General features: G+C 42.9%; 1 protein-coding gene across 1 annotated transcript in view; it reads right to left on the reverse strand.

Moving 5' to 3' along the window:
* The window catches only part of LOC135217300 (GATOR2 complex protein MIOS-A-like), a 189681-nt gene that overhangs the window by 55182 nt on the left and 114323 nt on the right, over nucleotides 1-20176 (reverse strand). Inside the window, 2 exon segments of the mRNA XM_064253066.1 lie at nucleotides 11330-11468; nucleotides 13120-13250. Of these exon segments, the coding sequence (XP_064109136.1) occupies nucleotides 11330-11468; nucleotides 13120-13250 (270 nt within the window).

Consider the following 20176-nt stretch of genomic DNA (forward strand, 5'->3'; position numbering starts at 1 on the left):
TGCGATCCGAACTGGCAACTCCGCATCGGCCGCTAGTCCGTCGGCCGTCGCCTCTCTCGCTTGTTCGGATTCTTGCAAACGGCTTCGTCTACTAACCTTGTGGTTAATAGCCACTGACTTCCCGACCTTCCTGCTGACTTGGATATGAAAGTCTTGGTCTTAAGATGAGGAAGAATTGATTCTTCTCCTCTTAGCCCGAGGATCCGTCAGGAACTCCCGAATCCTCCTCCAACGCTTGACTGGCGCTCGCCGTGACGTTATCGGACTTAGCGATGACGCCGAACTAGAGGAAGAAGACACTTTTTCTTTTTGTCTCTCTTATTCATTCTCTTCTCTATATCCTGTAATTTCTGCATTACAGTTTGCATTGACGGGTCAGAAGGCGTATTAGCGTCTGGGTGCAGCGAAATAGGCCGAGAAGCAGTCTGTGACGTCATCACGCCTGCCATATCGGTGTGTGACGTATGTTGTGACGTAATCCCTCTCGTAGGGAGAGACTGAGAGGTTTCTGTTAGCAACTGCAAGTTTGCTGCCAAACTACCTCCCACGTTCTGCATCGCTGTAAACACAGAGTTTGATGGCGTAGCCGCGGCATTAATTCCCATAAATTGCAAGCCAGGGGGATGAGGAACATTCAGCGCTGCCGGACCCTGCTGGAACCGTGACGCCATATAATGCGCAAGCAGACCATCTAAGGTTGGTACGCCTGGTAGGCCTAGCGCTGACCACGTACCATCCAACCTATGCGCTAGGGGAGCAGGAGGCTGGAACAAAGATGGCAGATCTCCCCCTCTACTTGCTGGGAACAAAGAGAGTGCATATTATTCATAAAATTACCCAAGGCCCCTCCTGACGTTTCCGATACTGAACCGCTAGGAGAAACCGAAGGGGTATGAGACAAATCAAAAGCAGGTGGAGAAACATATGGAGCAGCCTGGTTTATTGCCGATACAAAAGAAGCCGGTAAGGTTTGGTCATCCAAAGATGGCATCACCACCTTCCTTTTGTATTGGCTTTTCTCATAGAACTTTTTCCACTGTTCCACCGACCAACCGCGACAAACAGAACACGGATTAGTAATCGTACATACGTTTTCCCTGCACCTACTACACGTTGGATGAGGATCCCTCGACACCGAAGTTAGGAACCTAGAACATGGAAAGCCACTGACTCCTGGGCATTTCCTTTGTCTCCTCTTCGAAACGGTAGACGATCCCGAAGTTGAGGCAAAATTCTCCATCATACCACTTATACACTCTTCACTCACACTGAGCACACTCGGAGAAAGAAAAGGTAATGAGAAATGAAAAATGAAATGGATAAAAAACGGGCAAACTGAAAAACCGGCTTTAAATCAGATAGACAGTAACACGTCTTATCTTAAAGGCGGTAGGAAAATAACTGGTGGGTCACAGGTAGCCGTGGGCATTCTGGGTATACATGCCCCGTGACCTGGTATAGATGCCAATAGTCCCTGGATCCCACAAGTGTAATTTTGATTCTACCGGTTTCCAGCTTGGCGCTAGTAAATCCTAATGTTAAGACCGAAGGTTTGTTCCGTATATCAACAACTAAAATTACTGTAATTTCACTTAAAAGTTAGCTTAATACATTACCCTTAAAGAAAGAAATAAATGGTTGACGTAAAAATATAGGACTGTGTGAAGATTACGTATATCCTTTCTTATCCCCCACTCCGACCAATCTACTTTTTAGGAATCTTATCAACCTCATTTATAAGAACTTCTTTAGATATTCTGTCTCTTTCTCTTTTTTCTGAAATTCCTTTTCATGAACAAAGTGTTTTTTATTTGGACTAATACAAATCTGAGTTATGTGTCTATGTTTTAGAACAGCTCATTTACAGTTCATGGATGGTACATACAGGTAAAATTAGATCAACTGAAAATTATCTACTTTAAAAGAAAAGATGTACAGAGAAATACGTAGGTTGTAAAATGTGTAAATGCTAACTACGAGAGAGAGAGAGAGAGAGAGAGAGAGAGAGAGAGAGAGGAGAGAGAGAGAGAGAGAGAGAGAGAGAGAGAGAGAGAGAGAGAGAGAGAGACATATTTGACAGCTTTGCCTTTGAGCTTCTCTTCAACAGTTAACAAAAGATGAGGGAAAAATTATTTATTTAAAATTAGTAGTAGTAGTAGTAGTAGTAGTAGTAGTAGTAGTAGTAGTAGTAGTAGTAGTAGTAGTAGTAGTAGTAGTAGTAGTAGTAGTAGTAGTAGTAGTGTAGTACATCATACATGTACCATAAAAATTCTCTCATCTCAGTATAAGTGAGAGAGAGAATTATTATTTTTATTTACTATTTAATGTTATATATAATTTCAACAAAATAGCTTGAAAACTTATAAATACATAAAAAATTAACATGAACACTTTTGCAAAGTTTCTTGAGGATTCCCAAATGTTCGTGTGTCTGTGAAAAATTTGTGTATGACAATTAGTTAGGTTCCAATGATAAGTTCATGTTTCTGTCAATTTGTGCAACTCAAATCGCGCAAGTTCTGGATATTACCATATATCTAACAAGACATTTCTGGACAGCATTACTTCTGCCTGTCATATATAATAATTCAGATTTAGTTTTCAATATGACAATAGTATCTGATAAAAGCTGGAATGGTCCAAATCTGAAACAAAGGGAGCTGAGGGTGAGTCACTCTTCTGAGGGAGTTTGACAGTCTCCCACAAGAGAGGGGGGACCTCATTTAACATAAAAAATATCACATGCACTGTCCGATACTTACAAAGACAAATCAATGGAAGAAAAGGACATGGACATGGGAACAAAAGATGCAGGAGGAAGACTATTGCAAGGAGGAGATGCCAAAGTTTCTGCCTGGGGAGACGAAAAACCTTCCCAAGACAAATAAGCTGACACCTTATGGTGCTCCCTCTTCTTATAGAAAGCCCTCCACTGAGATATAGGCCAGGAACGACATTCCAGGCATGGATTACAGCTAGTACAAAAATTTACATGGCACCTACTGCAAGTCCAATGAGGATCTGTAATAGAAGAAGCAAAAAACCTGGAACATGAAAATCTCTGAACTCCTAAACACATCTGTTGATGGAGCTTGGAACTCTTGGAAAAATCCATGATCAAAGGACAGACACAAACACACACTAAAATGCAAAGAAATAATGGGCAACCAAAGCAACTGGCTTGGGAAGGAGAGCGCAATGCGGCTACTCTCCAAGGTGGTCAAAGAAGGACTGACATGTCACAAGGTTCCAAGCCTGGTCAGTGACCAGTTTCCACCTTGTATGCGAGTTGCCAAATGTCACAGATTCCTAGCTTTACAATCTTGATTTTTTTTTAGCCAATTTCTAGCTGGTGCTAGAAGATTATCCTATTAAGACTGCATTGTTCCGCATATGAACAACTGCAAATGCAGTATACAATGCATGTGTATGAATTTGGTTTGTATATTTTGTACCAAGTAGGTAGCCATTATTTCGTACTCTCACTTGGTGTAATTATATTCAAAATCTAATTAAATATTTCATCCGTCACATGTCTGTTTATGTATTCATCTCAATCACGTGCCTGTTTATATATGTGTGTGTGCAAGATTTATTAAATATGTATATTACCACAGATGACATTTCAGTAAATTAACCGTGAACATTTTAATGTAAATTCACTGAATTTCCTTACACTGTAATATTAGTGTAGTTTGTTAGTTTGTTTGTTTGAATGGTGTTTTTACATTGCATGGAACCAGTGGTTATTCAGCAATGGGACCGGCTTTACACGACTTCCGAACCACGTTCAGAGTGGACTTCTATTACCAGAAATATACATCTCTCACCTCTCAGTGGAATGCCCGAGAATCAAACATATTAGGGTAGTGACAGCATAATACAGTGTAACTTTATCAAAACTTACAAGAAAATAACATGTATAACATGTTTCAGGAAGGAGAGAGAGAGAGAGAGAGAGAGAGAGAGAGAGAGAGAGAGAGAGAGAGAGAGAGAGAGAGAGAGAGAGAGAGAGAGAGAGAGAGTTTTCAATTTGTTTCTAATCATTTAGCTTGCCTACTAAGATTCTGTTTTGTTCACCACCAATCCAGTTGATATGCCCGTGACTGAAGATGATTTATATGTGCCTGTCCTACCTGAGATTTACATTTTCATCCATAAATGGCAATGCATAAGCAGAAGCAGTTGATAGATGACACCATTTCAGCTTTGCCAACACTTACAGTGCCTACTTCTACAGCTGCAACCATCTCCAATGGTGGAAAATTATTTCCATTGACAGCCTCTGCAACAGTGACCATTCTTCTTCCAGTGAAGAAGCAGTGGCTTTCTCTTCCAGTGACTGCACCTCTAGTAGTAACTGCTACCTAGTTACTGTGTCTCCACAAGTAAACATGCCATAGGCCAGGCTCAAGGAAATTCCTCTTACAGGTTCTACTCATCAACAATAGCATTTTCCTGATGTCCAGTTTCAGTATTACATACAGTGGGGCCTCGCTTAGTCGCAGATCAGCAATCACGGATTCAGTTAATCACGGGTTTTTCCTTGGACCACTTCTCAGTCTATATATCGCTGGTATGAATCACAGAATCGGGGCTTGTCAGTGGTAGGCTAAGCCTCATCCGGTTCCGATAACCAACAAATGCATGAACAGATTCACATAATGATATTAACTGACAATAAAGGTAATAAAACCATTCTCACCTTATATATAATTGGCATATCTTCATAATATATAGCCTATTCATGGAATAATTCCACGTCATTGACATCAACTTGTAGTTGAGCGGCCAGCAGAAATGTGAACATTTAGTTAAACTTCACAGCACCTTTGTCATTCTTAACCTTTTAGAAATGTTAATAGTAGTAGTTTAATTACAGTAGTAATAACATTTAGGAACACATCAATTTTCAATTCGAACTTCATTATTGTTTTGGTATAACGTAATCAACTTCTCTGAACACTGCAGTCATACAAACGATAATTGTCATAGATTATCGAATGTTGTTTGCAATCGGCGACGAAGCGTAAACGTAATAAAACCATTTTTACCTTATATATTATTGTCATATATTCATAATAAAACGCAAATCTTATATATTATTGGCATATCTTCATAATAAAAAGCCTCTTCAAGGAATAATTCCTTGGGGAATCCACTTTTCAAAAGACAAAAATACACTTTACATGTTTACAGTATACAATGAACAATGATTACTTTATTTTGATGTGATTACATTAATATTACAGTATGGTACTCTAAGCAGTACAGTAACTATTTTTTATCATAAATGTATATTCATTCACGAAAAAAATACATATGACCACTGTGATGTCACCGTTCTAAAAAGTACCGATGTATTTTTACGTAAGTATCCTCTAAACTCTGTCATAAATCACTTCACTTACTTTTTTTGTGAAGCCCAAATGCTACGTATATTCTGGAAAATTAACGAAATCACGAATTTTATCATAGAGCAAGTGTCGCTAATTATATACTGTTTTCTTCTTCTTTTCATGACTAAATGCATTTTTAGAATAAAACTCATTCACAAATTTTCAAATACTATGAATGTAAATAGCAAAATCTCTCTCTCTCTCATCACTTACAGAAAAAAAACTATAATACTGACCTATTATTATCATAATAAAAGAACAAGATGGTCCCCGAAAGAATAAAAATGTGTTGCCATATTTTTATTCTTTCTGTGATTTACGAAACTGTTCTTCAATACAACTTTTATAGTTGACTCAATGATTATCATATATTATAACAGTATACAAGAGAATATCTTATCACTATCCATGCTTCATTTCTTATCATCATAAAATATTTAAAATACAAATTTTATTGTTATTCTCGAGCTAAGATAGTCAACAGTACTCTAGTCCCAAGCTGCTCTCTCAAGCTATTCTCGTCCTAAGCTGCTCCTCTCTCTCTCTCTCTCCTCTCTCCTCTCTCTCTCTCTCTCTCTCTCTCTCTTCTCTCGTCTCTCTCGCTCTCTCTCTCTCTCTCTCTCTCTCTCTCTCCTCAAATTGAAATATGAAATTACTGTATCTAATATCATAAACTATTATGTACAAAGTTAATAATAATAATAATTCCATTAATAAATTCGTTTCTTTTAGCAACTAAATTGTTTTCCAAAATAATTCTTTCGGTAATAAACGTCCATCAGCTGATTCTAAACGTAAACAAAAGACAAAACTAGATTTTTATTGCTGTATTTTGCTGTTTATACATTAATATTATAGTTGGGTGCTGTAATCATTACAGTAAAAATCATGTTTTTTTGTTTTTATCATAAATTATATGGTTCATTCCACGAAATAGATATACTATGTACTTTTAGTTTGGTGCAGCAGCCAAATCATGAAAATAGAAAGGAACTGTTAGGTAATTATAATTTTGTTTGCTGATCTGATGCAGGGGAAATTGGAAGATAGGAAAGAATAACTTTGAAACTGTCTTGAATTTAGTTTAAGGTGATAGTTGAAGAAATATTTGGTGCTTGAACTAAAGTAGGCAGTTATAAACATTGAAATAGTGGTCTTGGGTGGGTTAATTATTAAAGTAGGCGGTTTAAAGCAATTTTCAGGGGGGGTACCAGGATAACACGGGTATTTACTTATCACGGGGGGTTCTGGGCCCTATCCCCCATGATTAACAAGGCCCTACTGTATAAAGTTAGAGATCCAGAACCAGTCACTTCATGGAATATTTAAGGAGTGCTAGCTGGAATAGCACCAGCCCCCCACACCTCCAAACAAACAAACACTTGGAGCTGCCATGACAGTGATCGCCAATTACACAATCTTTTCTTACTTCTAGTAATGAATTGCAACAGCAGTAAGGACCATGCCCACAGTTTGAATGATGATCACAATAATAGTTACTGCATCCAATTTCCTTTGCATAAGAGAAACAGAAGCAGTTCCTCCTGCTCTATGGACATAAAGTAGATGAATAGCTCTAAGGTCAAGATACTGATAGTTGGAAGTGAATGCGACTGCCTCAGAAGCACCCTGGCTTAATAACCTAATAAACAGTGCAGCCTATGGAACCACAGATAGTACAGCAAGTACTGTATCAATAACAAGCACAAAGCAAGAATGCATGACAAAAACAAGTGCAAGAATCATAGGTATAGCAGGTGCAACAGGATTGCACCATTCAAAAAGGGTAGGATAGGCACATAAGATAACACTGAGCAAAATTCAATATGAACAAGAAGAAAGGGCTGTAACATTTGCAGGCAGGATGGCTAAGATATAAGCAGTAAGTACAGGCAGGCTCCTACTTATTGGTGGGGTTTCCGTTCCGAAGGCTTCATGATAAAAGCGAAAATCGCTGGTAAGTGAAAATCGGTGAATTAACAGCACCCCTGTTTGGTATGTATCGGCAGCAATACCCAATTATCAGCACTGATAACCGGGGAATGCCTCATTACTTGAAGTTTACTTATTTTTAAGGAAAATTAACAAAAAGGATTATATCAATAGTAAAAAATTGAAACAAATCAAAAGCTGTACAGAACTAATGAATTTCAAATTGCCAAACTGATATTGGGGAGAATTTGCAACTATGTGTACAGCACAGAGAAATGCAAAACAATAAGGTGAACTGTCACTGGGCAACTGGTATGGATGCACTAGCAGATTTTCTTAGCTATTCTGCTTCTTCGTCTATCAGACTACATAAGATACTTGTCTGAGGACACTTGGGCTCTAAATGTGGGCTCTAATATGATTGATAACTTTGATATGAACAAGATATAACATCACAAATTGACAAAGTGAACCCCCCATATTCACGAACTGTGGATTCGCGAACTCATGTATTCACAGATTCCTCTATGGAATATATACCCCTGTTATTCACAGAAAATTTGCCTATTCGCAGTATTTTTCTATGAGAAATATCCACAAATTCCTGGGTTCTTTTATCAATTTCATCATAATGCACTTTTTGTGATAAAACTATTAAAAAGCCAAGTATAAACAATTTTAGTGGATTTTTCTTGAGTTTTACCAAACAAAATAGGCAGTTTTAAGCATTTTTATTATGGGGGTTGCAACTGTTCGCAGGTTCTAGCTATTCGCTAGCAGACCTGGTACCTATCCCCTTTTAACACGGGGGGAACACTGTATAGGTTAACAAAATACAGTAGTACCTCGAGATACGAAATTAATCCGTTCCGAGGCGGCCTTCGTATAATGAGTTTTTCGTATCTTGGAACACATTTTACATGTAAAATGGCTAATCCGTTCCAAGCCCTCCAAAAACACCCCATTAAATTTCATAATAAAGCTAAATTGACCTATAAACAATGAAATACTACAACAATTTGGACCATTCAATACCTAAATTAAGAATAAAAATCCAAACCTGTAATAAAGTGTATAATTAGTGTACAAGAAAATATTACTATAACGTAAAATGTTCGAAGCTTACCTTTCGAGTGAGGCTATCTCCGAAAGTGGTGGCAGAGGAGGAGGAGGAGGACAAACGGCAGATAACGTACGTACACTTAACTTTACGAAAACACAAAAAATTTAAGGAAAACTATAAAAATAAAATTTACGAAAAACATTAACAAAACTGTAACACTTAACTTACAAAAATCTAAAAATTAGGTAAATTTTTTTTTCTTTTTTTTTTATTTTTAACTTTTTTTTTACTTTTATGTAGGCTTTTTTTTAATTTTTTTTTTATTTTTAACTTTTTTTTTTTTACTTTTACGTAGGCTTTTTTTTTTTTTTTTTTTTAAAGAATTTCGACTTCATCACCACTTTCAACGTTCAGTTTTTCATCACTTGGTTCTTCCTTTTTGCTTTCAACTTTGTTTTTTATCACCTGGTTCTTCCTTTTTGCTCACTCCTGCTAATGCTGAAGGCCTCTTTAAAAAATAACTATCCAAGGAAGATTGCTTCTGCCTGCTTTTGACAATGTTCCTGAAACGACTCAGGCAAACGTCATCAAACTGTGCAAGCATACGACCTGTGTGAGCCTTTTCGGGGCGTCTTTTTTTTTCTATGAACGATTGCACTTTATGAAAAGCGGCTAAGACCTCCTTAATTTCTGCTGTTGTCATAGGCTCCTCCTCTTCATCGCTGCTGCTGGAGAACTCCTCTTGAACGACGTTATGTTGCATGGCCTCCAACTCCTTTAGGTCATCCGTCGTAAGCTCCTCTTGGTGCTCCTCGAGAAGGTCGTTGATGTCGTCCTCGTCGACGACCAGCCCCATAGACTTGCCGAGTGCAACGATCTCGTCAAGATCTGGTTCCAAAACAGTTTCGGGATCGTCAACTGTTTCGGACTCAGCAGCACCAGCTTCGCCACGTCGAATCCCTCGAAGTCTCGGTCGGATACGGCATCAGGCCAGAGTTTCCTCCACGAGGAATTCAAGGTTCGCCTCGAACCCCTCCTGCCATGCTTGGTCGATGAGTCGGATGCATATGACGATGTCAAAATGCTCCTTCCAAAATTCACGCAAGGTGAGGTTTGTGGTATCGGTGATGTCGAAACATCTTTTGAAAAGATGTTTCGTGTACAGCTTCTTAAAGTTCGCTATCACTTGCTGGTCCATGGGCTGGAGGAGAGGGGTGGTGTTGGGCGGAAGAAAAAGAATCTTAACGAAGGAATACTTCGCTAGGATATCTTCCTCGAGGCCAGGAGGGTGGGGAGGGGCATTGTCCAACACCAGCAGACATTTCAGGGGGAGGCGTTTCTCTTGCAAAAAACTCTTCACAGTCGGGCCGAAACACAGATTTACCCACTCCGTGAACAAAAGCCTCGTTACCCAGGCTTTTGCATTAGCTCTCCACATCACTGGAAGCTTCTCCTTCAACACTTTGTGGGCCTTGAAGGCTCGAGGAGTCTCGGAGTGATACACCAGTAGGGGCTTCACCTTGCAATCCCCACTGGCGTTCGAACAAAGTGCGAGCGTAAACCTGTCTTTCATAGGCTTATGCCCGGGTAGCTTCTTCTCTTCCTCCGTGATGTACGTCCGATGAGGCATTTTTTTCCAAAAAAAGGCCAGTCTCAATCACAGTTGAAAACCTGCTGAGAACTGTAGCCTTCCTTGGTCATCATCTCGTCGAAAGTCTTCTTAAATGCTTCGGCCGCTTTCGTGTCCGAGCTGGCAGCCTCCCCATGACGCACCACCGAATGGATGCCAGTCCGTTTACGGAATTTCTCGAACCCGCCATGCGAAGCCTTGAACTCTGGGGTTTGCGTTGAAGTCCCTTCCCCTCCGTCGTCTTCCGCCTGCGCAATCAAATCGCCGAAAATAGCACTGGCCTTGTGAGCGATTGCCGTCTCCGTTACTGTATCGCCAGCGATTTCTTTGTCTTTTATCCAGACGAGGAGCAGCCGTTCCATCTCGTCGTGCACATGGCTCCTCTTGCTGGACAAAATAGTGATGCCCTTCGATGGTGTAGTTGCTTTGATGGCATCCTTCTGTTTAAGGATGGTGCCTATTGTCGACGGATTACGGCCGTATTCCTTTGCGATCACACTCAATCGCATACCAGCTTCGTACTTCTTTATGATCTCCATCTTTGTCTCCAGAGACAGCATGCGCTTCTTTCCATGAATTTCAACTTTCTTGGGACCCATGACTACGTTAATTTACGTAAAGTTACACAAATACGTAATAATACAGTCTTCGCACAACACCATAATATGTACTGCAACGAAATCACTAACGAATTTACGTTACTAAACGAAATCGTTGGAGCGAACGAATGCCGAATGCGTACGGTAAAGTTTCGGGTGCGAAGTGGCCGAGCTACTTATAGAAGATGCATGATGGGAGGGATGCTGGCCAATCAGAGAGAAGGATCTCATGGCTTGGCTAGCATCAAGAACCAATGGGAGAGCAGGAGGATGGTGGCGAGTCTACGATAACTAAGATGGCGGCGTGCGGCGCGAGTTTCAAAATTGTTATGGGGCGAATCTCGGACTTTCAGAAACCTTTCGTATCTTGAAAACTTTTCGTATGTAGAGCAGTAAAATTTTTCGTCTTTGCTTTTGTAACTTGTATATATATAATAATTAATAGAAAAAACTTAGTCAACTTCTGAAATTCACTCTAACAAAATTGACAAAAAAAAAAAATCTAGCCATCCTGATCATTTGAGACAGGTTGCTTAAGCACCAAAAAACTTAAACTACAGCCATACAATGGGTTTGTCCATTTTAATTCATTAACGCAGATACTGCACTTCTTAGTATAATAAATCTTGGTTTATTAATCCCACCTATTAAATACAATGAAGGCCAGGCCCTTAAAAGCTTTTTTACACAAGAGAGAAAACAATACCTGTTAAAAGAATGCCATCCAGATTTCCTTCTTCGGTCAGACGAGCATTGAGACGTTCCAAATACTCCTTCAGCCTTGAGTCGCTGAGATAAGAGCAAGCAAATGCCACACGATCCTGAATGGCAATTTCTGTTTCACTCTGAACAAAAAGATTAAAATGTTCAATATAATCTTTACCCTTGAGCTTGTACAAGTAATTACAAAATCTACTAAAATCTGACAATTCTGATAAATTAACAAAGATTACTATTGCCCATATTGATCATGCCAGTGAGTTTATACTCTAATTAAAATATTTCATGCAAAAATGTGAGTAATGATATCTTTAAAATTTTCAAATCTGCCTGCTCCTAATGAGAGAGAGAGAGAGAGAGAGAGAGAGAGAGAGAGAGAGAGAGAGAGAGAGAGAGAGAGAGAGAGAGAGAGAGAGAGAGAGAGAGTTTTTCTTTCATCTAATGTTACCAAGAATCAAGCCCATAGGATGTGGCAGTCTATTTATTCAATCAAACAATGAATATCTCAATTGTTTTCCTTAGTATTTTACATATTTAATTTCTCGATAATCCAAAATATTAAGTAGGGCAATTAAAAAATAACCTACATATTAATATAAAAATATTTTTTACCAAATCTGCCATATTTATTCTAGACAGCATCTCACTCCATGCCTATCCATTTTTCTTGTGCTTAATCATTATGTGAAAACTTGTTCAGGTCTTCTGCCCTTCTAGTTGAAAACACTAGTAACAGTACATTATGATCTCTAGATGTAGCATCACACACCATACAGATAGTCCATCTATTACATTCATACATGACACACCATACGCACCACTCCTCCATTATATTTATACAATGTAAGGACACAGTATAAATAAAGCCCCATATACAATGGGGGCCCCGTATCCACGGATTCACGCATTTCCCCCATTATTCACAGGAAATTTGCCTATTCACCATATTTTTCTATGAGAAATATTCACAAATTCCTGTTTTTTTATCAATTTTATCATAAAATGGACTTTTTGTGATAAAACTATTAAAAAAAACAGGTATAAAAATGTCTATAGGTTTTTTTCTTGAGTTTTAACTAACAAAACAGGAAACTTCAAGCATTTTTATAGGGGTTACAATTATTTGCGGGTTCTAACTATTCGCGGGGGGGGTGTCTGGTACGCATCCCCCGCAAATACGGGGGACCACTGTATTTCATATTATAAGGCTCCACTGGCAAACAACACTAAAATAAAAATAAAAATATATGCACAAAACTATAATAGTATATAAAGCATCACCACAGAAAACTCATTCACAAGGCAATATAACAGAAAGATGTTAAGCATTAGAGAAAGGAGATTTTAAGCACTGACGAAATCAGTGCTACAGGATATCGACTGACTTATGCAGTGAAACAGGAGGCAGAGGACTTTACCCTATCAAAGTACTAATGCAAAGCTACCTTTACCCACAATCAGTTAAAGGTTAATGGCCTACTAAGAGTCAGAAATTGTCAATACAGTTATAAAAATTAAGCCTTAATATTAGTGCTACAGCATTTTAAACTTGCATGGTCCAATTAGAGTACATATTTAATAATAATAAAATACATAGAAAAAAACTCCCTCAATGAAAAGAAAACTTAAAACACATTGCTATCATATACATTTCATTATAGAGATGACTATTCTGCTCAGCTGACAATCTATGATTTACACAATTTATGAAATGGATGACCATTCTGTTTCTTTTAGGATATTTAACGATAAGTAAAATACCCATTAATGACTTACCAAAACAGGGTCATATGAATCTGCATCATCTGTTAAGAAAGCAAACATAGCACGAAGATAAGGGTCACTCAGCTGCGAACGCAGGCCAGTGCACGTCTCCCTCCACAGTCCCTTCCGTTCTTCTGTGTAACCTATAAAAGAAAAATGTCTGGCACCGTTAACAAAATAAGATAAATTTACTTTTTTATTTATTTTTTTACTGATATATGCTTAGCATATTAGCTATGCATAGGAAAATCATAATCTTCAGCCACTATGACAATGTACACTGAACTTGTATAATTAAAGTTCCTGTGAACATAAACAGTCTGCAAATTGCTAATTAAATTACTATTTCCTTGATGGTTATTACTATTGTTCTTAACAATCCCCATTACATTTTTGTAATGGATTTTAAAATGCTTGTTTATATTTACAATATGGAATTTTATAAATTAAAAAACAAATATACAACTGTCATTATGGTACTGAGTGGATCATAGCCAGATGCTTTGAGGTAGATCATTTTGTCAATAAAATGACAATTTGTCCAAAATTGCATTTTTCCTAACTATACAAACCTGAGGTCCTTTTACAATAGGAAGGTACTAGCGGCAGCTGGATAGGTCGTAAGCTTTCGAACAAGGGGTTCGGTAGTTAACTGCTTGTCCGACAGGCACGCGCGCGCGACTGGGAGGTAAACAAATCACTTTTGCTTTTGGCCCAAGCAAAAACTGCAGAGTGAGGGGTGGCATGAGGTGGGACTATGTGTAAAAGGACCTCAGGTTTGTAGTTAGGAAAAATGCAATTTTGGACAAATTGTCATTTGTTCCGACACGGCATACAAACCTTCGGTCCTTTTACAATAGGAAGACTCACTTCTTGGTGGGAGGAATCTGAGTCTTTTGTGAACAGACTGGTGTTCGCCCAACCTTGGAATGCCTCCCTGGTCGTAAGAGCGAGGGATGGATCCCAGCCTCCTGTCCGATTGATCGGGGTGTGCACCGCAGGATCAATGGTCAGACCTTCTGGACCAAGTACTAAGAGAGAGGCAAGCGTATCTCTTCGTACCAGCAAACAAGAACAAGTTCCTATTTGCAAGAGGCAACATAAAGTTATGGTTTGTCTCTTGTTGGCATCCACTTCCCCCCCTTGTAGGAGGAGTGGTGGATATTCGCTCCCATCCCTAGTGAAAGGGATAGGATGGGGCTCTGTCGAGTAGCTCACCGGCATCTCGTCCTTATCCAGCAATGGTGATGACCGTATCCCTCTACCCACAGGTAGAGGGGGAGAAAAAGATAGGAAGAGAAGCCAGTCACTCTCTCATTCACTTATCTATTCTTACAGTCACACCAGGACTCGATGCTGTTCAGCCTGCTAGGGTCTGGGTTAGCTACACAACGTGTTGAGCAGCCACCACGGGTCCCAAGGAAAACGATCCAAGGACCTGTGGGCAATATCCAAAAGGTAGAAGGAGGTGCCAGTGGTCTGGTTGTACCAGACCCCTGCCTTCAGTACCTGCGCCACGGAGAGTTCTTGTGTAACTCGAGGGAGTGTACTTCTAGGTCATCTTGGTGCTGACAAAGAGTCTTCAACACTCAGCCTGGGATGTCGAGTTTCTTCAGAAAGCGCGGTCGCGCTTTCAACAAAGGGACAAAGCAGCATCTCCTTCGCATCGAAGGCGGTGAAGTCCATTAGGGAGGGGATTGTGAAGGACTCTAACCGATCGTCAGGAACCGAAGGGTTCAGAGTCTTCGCTACGAATTCGGTACGAAATCGAACGTCACGAATCCCCATCCCCTGGATGCTTGACTTCGCAGGAAAAGTCATGCAATTACCTCAGAGGAAAAGAAGGGAATGTCGTATGACCTATCCCTCTTCTCGACTTCGGTGGGATGTCCTGTACCCATACTGGTCTATCCGTCTGCAGCGAAGTTGTTCTTCTCGGTAGTGGATAGGACACCGACACTCAATGGTGGGTGTCGATGGTATGGGTACTGTGACAAGCCGTTAGGACGAAGAAAAGACTGTTATGGAACAACCGAACTAAGTCCACAGCGAAGTTCGTAACAGACTTGGGCGCTCTGACAGCTGCCGACTGACTGCGTTCCGTAGGAGGCAAGTTGTCCAAGCACCCGAGCAAGTCACGTGACCTTCGCCTTAAAAGGGTTATGCCAATAGACTAAACAAATAATTTGTTCGTCACCGATGCCAGAAGGCAAGGTGATGACTCTCTTAAGGCATGTGCCCAACAGGCGAAAGTCAATTGCCTTCTAGAGACCGAGGTCCCTGATGGCAAGATATCTCATAGTATAGTTGATTCTCGGCTAAGGAGAAACAACACTATGTGTCGTTGAAGACGAAGGTGTACAGAAAATGCAACCTACGTCTTCACAGCTGAACCGAGAGAAGGATTCTCAAGATTCTGAACCTGTGCTACAAAGACTGAGAACGCTAACCGCTATTCATTGCTGTCCGGTGAGGATCGTAGTTGCAATAAAAGCGGAGCGCTTTTCAGCAATGAAGACAGGGAAATACTGCCTGAAGAACTGCTTCTCATGGGCTGAACATTTGGAAGTAGAGCTGTCAGGTCGGAGAGTAGGCGATGTCTTCTGACATATCTGTTAATTCGGGGCGAGCAATGAATAATTGCACACCTACGAATACGAGATATTTTGAAGACAAACTCAGATGTCTGCAAAAATCATTCGCATTATCGCGGTGCGATGCAGCGGTTGACTAGTACAGACTTCTGTTACCGTGCGGTAAACAGAAAGATGAAAGAGTCCAAGAGATATCTCTGTTGAAAATTCTCGCAATGTCGAAGGCGATGAAATCGAGCGTCACAGCAGTAGATGGTCCTTCATTATTGCGAGAATCCCCGTTAATCAGAGACCTAAGTCCATGATTGTTGGGCAGAGATACGGTTCGGTAGTCAATCAAACCAGGGGAGAGAGAGACGTAACCGACCGTGCAATCAGGCAGTTCAATACGCAGTAGCTCTCGGTGACTCGTCATCCTGAGTTGCCAGGTAATCCATTATTCCACGAAGGAATGCGTTCGGCTAGAACCATCGAGCATAAAGAATACGCTCGAGCCCCCCCAATTATATTTTAACCGAAACGGGATTTCGGTAAATACAAAAGCTGATTTGGTGTTGTCATGACAATACCAAGTATCTAAAATCGAAACTGATAACTGCTGGGAGGTTGCAGGCAACCCCGAGTTGCAGTTCAATTAAGATACAATTCGTCTCGGTCACAAACCGTAGAGTTAACTACGGTATGCGCCTACCCCCCGGACAATTCAACTGTTAAAAGAATCTGTCGCGAGGGTATATCCGTAGTATATTTAGTCGGTTCTGTAACCACGACCTCCATCCTAAATTCTTTTCCCCTCGAGGAATGAGAATAAGGATTGGAGATCGACCGCCTTCGTTCTCTAGTCAAGAGAGTGAAGGAGAAGTCTTTCCCAAAGGAAAGCTTCAATGGTGAACAGAATACCGAAGACGATAGTTCAAGCCAAACTGGAAAGTTCCCGTCCGTTCTTCTCTATTCCAGGTTAATCGCCTACTGTGAGATACTCTTCTTTCAGCAGCAGTCTTCTTCCAAATGCTAGAAATTACAGGAATTCGAGCATAAGCGAGGTTCCCGATTATCGTGTAACAATTATCGGGGATTCTCGCTCACTTTGGACCGTGGTCTCGCCTAAGTGTTTGGAGATCGTAAAAAACTCGAACACTCTTGAGTGCGCTAGAAATTCCGTAGAATTCTAAGCACTCTGCGAAACCCCCCACCGAATTCGTCAAACGATATCGGCTGGTGGTCCTCTCGATTCCCGTAGGAATCGAGAAAGGGGCAGGATCCCTCCTCAACGACCGGGGCTTACGTCAGGTAGGACCCGAAGGTCCCCCCGGTAGCGCAGCCCCTAACGTGGGATCTTACAGAGAAATCTCTGTAGGATCCCTCCCCTTTCCCTCGTAGCCGTAAGGAGAGAGGGAATGGGGGAGGAATTGGATACTGGCTCGCCTTCCCAGCGGAACTAGCAGTTGGAGAAGAAAAGAGGCAGCCATCGCCTTACGGCGATGGCCTCTCAGAGCCTGGGAAAACGTATCGTCAGAGAAAACGTTTTCCCGAGGAGGGTTACGAACTCATACTGTAGGTAAGGGTCTGCCGCCACTGTGAACGTCGTCTGGGTGGGGCTGATCGACACCTGACAGGAGAGAGCCGATACCGTCCTCCGACTCATTCCAGTCCTCGTCGAGGTCGAAACCTCAGGAGGACCGAAGGTCGTTGTGCTGACGAATCAGCGCCATAACCTCGGCAAAGTTCCTCTGGATCTCGGAAGTCACAGCATCTTGCAGAGTGGGACCGTTAAGCCCTTCGAACAAGAGCATATTCCGAGAACCTTCCTCCTAAGAAGGGGGAACAGCGACAGCCCTCTCGGTCTTCTCCATCCACTTGCGCATACGTCCTGGCCGGTCCAAGAACCGTGCCTGGCACGTAGGGGCGTCGTGGTGGGATCATGAGGGGCGCACTCACGATCACCCTCAATACCTCGCTCCTCCCGGTGTAACCCGAGGAGGTGAAGGTACAGGAGAGGCAGACCTGACGCTCCCTCCTCGCTCGCTGGCAGAACCAGCAGGCTTGGAGGGCTGCAGGCGATCGTCAACCCGCGGTGGCGATCGAGCTGCAGGCCTGGTCGAACCGTCTCGCTGTGGAGAACGGCTGGACTGAGCACAGCGGCCCCGATCTCGAGTGTCAGAAGAGCTGGTGCTGGTTGCCGTACCCGATCGCTCTCTGTGAGAGCGACGGTCAGGCGACCTGCAGGCTCCACTGTCACAGTGAGACCGGTGCTTGTCCTCACGGCGTCCACGTCGCTGGTTCCAGCCGTGGCTGGCACCGGCGAACGGGAGGACCTCTTCCCAGCCTCAGCCCGTGGCCGGTCGTGGACCGTCACGTCCCCGGGTAGCCAGCTGGTCGCCGCGAGAGTGAGAGCTGGTCTGGTGAGAGTCGCGTGAGCGGCTGTCACCAGTCTTCCGCCCCGTGCCGTGAACCTGACGCTGAGCGGACTCAGAGGTCTGGTTCCTGGCTGCACTGGTCGCTGGTAGGCGACCGTACACTCGGTACCTCCCGTGAACGAGAGGCCGAGACGGACCCTGATGCAGTGGCAGAACCACTGACACCAGGCGAGGAAGTACCGGTGTTAGCCGGTACCCCTCTGGTCCCCGTAGTTCTTCTTCCTTGCGGAAGAGAGACGGGCCCCGCTCCCCCGAGAGCAGGAGGACCAGCGGAAGGAACCCTCCCGTCCCACCGAGGTGAGACGGTCCCGAGAAGCTCCCGAGGGAGATTCTTTCTTTAGGAGGGAGGAGGCAACCTTCTTCTTCCTCGGCTGTGAAGCCTTAGAAGTCGAAGGGGAAGAGGCGGCAGCCGACGACGATGAAGAAGATGAAGACGACGACGACGACACCTTCCTCCTCTTCTTCGTCAGCTTCCTCAGGACAGACGTAAGATCTGCTATCCAGGGCGGAGCCGGGGCTGCTGTAGCCGAAGCCACAGGGCCCGGACGCACCTGTACAGACAGACCAAAGTCTGGGGTAGTACCACCGCAACAGGGACGACGTCAGCAGGTATGGGCATCTCAGAACAGCAGGCACAGCCAGCCACAGCATCGGTAGGGACAGCCAGCGCAGCAACGGCGGGGAGGGACAGCCAGCGCAGCAACGGCAGGGACAGCCAGCGCAGCAACATGCATGGACCAGTCAGCCCCAGACTCGGCAGTACGGCAGGCAGCACCGGAAACACAGGAAGTGGAGCAGCAGCCAGCAACATCCTGGTACCGGCGGCAGGTCCAGGGGCGAGCTCTAGGGCAGCGGAAGTGTGGTCGCGGCAGCGCGGCAACCACGAGCGGCGGCGGCACGCCCCCCTCTTGGTACGGCGAAACGGCAACTTCACAGCGGCTGTAGGCAAGACTGTTACCACGTGAGGCGAGTACACCAGGTGAGGAGGGACGTCGTCACCTGGAGCGTGGTCACCACTCCATGGGTGACCGCAGTAGGCCCAGACATAGAACCGCAGCCCCTGGACACTAGCACGCCCTGCAAATGGAAGGACGCCCATACCTCACCAAGGTCCACCCTCGTGGCAGTAGCACCTGCGGAAATAACAGTAGTAGCGATTAGTGGGGGGGAAAGAAAGTCCCTCGCGCGGGGGGGTGAGCCCTCTCCGAACGAGTGGAAGACCCCGAATACAATTGTACATCGGGCACCGAGCGCCCTCCCCCGCGCTCGACGGATCGGGCGAGAGAAGAACGCAGATAACCTCCCCCCCCAAGGGGAAGGGCCATCTGTGGGAGCTGAGCAGGGGGGGGGGGGTTCTCGTTCCCCACCCCCGCACAGCACCCATGTACCCAACAATAATAATAAGAGCCCGAGAGCAATCGTGCCCTCGGCCCGAATGCAAGGGCATAAGATCAATTCCCCGACTGAGCGGAACTTGAACCAAATAAATATTGATGCAATCAATAATAAAAGGAAATAAAATGAAAAAGAATCTTGATTACGATTCACTTCACAATGAATAAGGGCTCGGATCGAGCGCATTTGCGCCCTCGGTACCGAGCGCAAGGGTAAAAGAATCCCATTCCCGATTATGAATGGAAACCTTGATCCATAATGAATTGATGCAATCAAAATATATATGAAAATGAAAAAGAATACTGCGCTTGCGATTTCACTTCATACAAATAAAAAGGGGAAGGATCAATTCCCGGGAAATAGCGGAAACATTGATCCAAGTAAACAATGCAATCTCAATAAAATATGAAAATGAAAAAGAACTGCACTTGCGATTTCACTTCATTCAAATAAAAAGGGTAAAGGATCAATTTCCGGGTAGCTCCGAAAACTGATCCAAAATGAGTATTGCTACAATCAAAATAAATATATGAAAATGAAAAAGAATACTGTACTTGCGATTCCACTTCCATACAGAATAAATTTTCGTGCCGAGGCGCATTCGCTCGGCAACGCATACAGGTCTTAAAAAAAATATAAATGAAAAGAGCACTTACTTACGAT

This window comes from Macrobrachium nipponense, chromosome 7 (assembly GCF_015104395.2).
Source record: "Macrobrachium nipponense isolate FS-2020 chromosome 7, ASM1510439v2, whole genome shotgun sequence".
NCBI classification, from domain to species: domain Eukaryota; kingdom Metazoa; phylum Arthropoda; class Malacostraca; order Decapoda; family Palaemonidae; genus Macrobrachium; species Macrobrachium nipponense.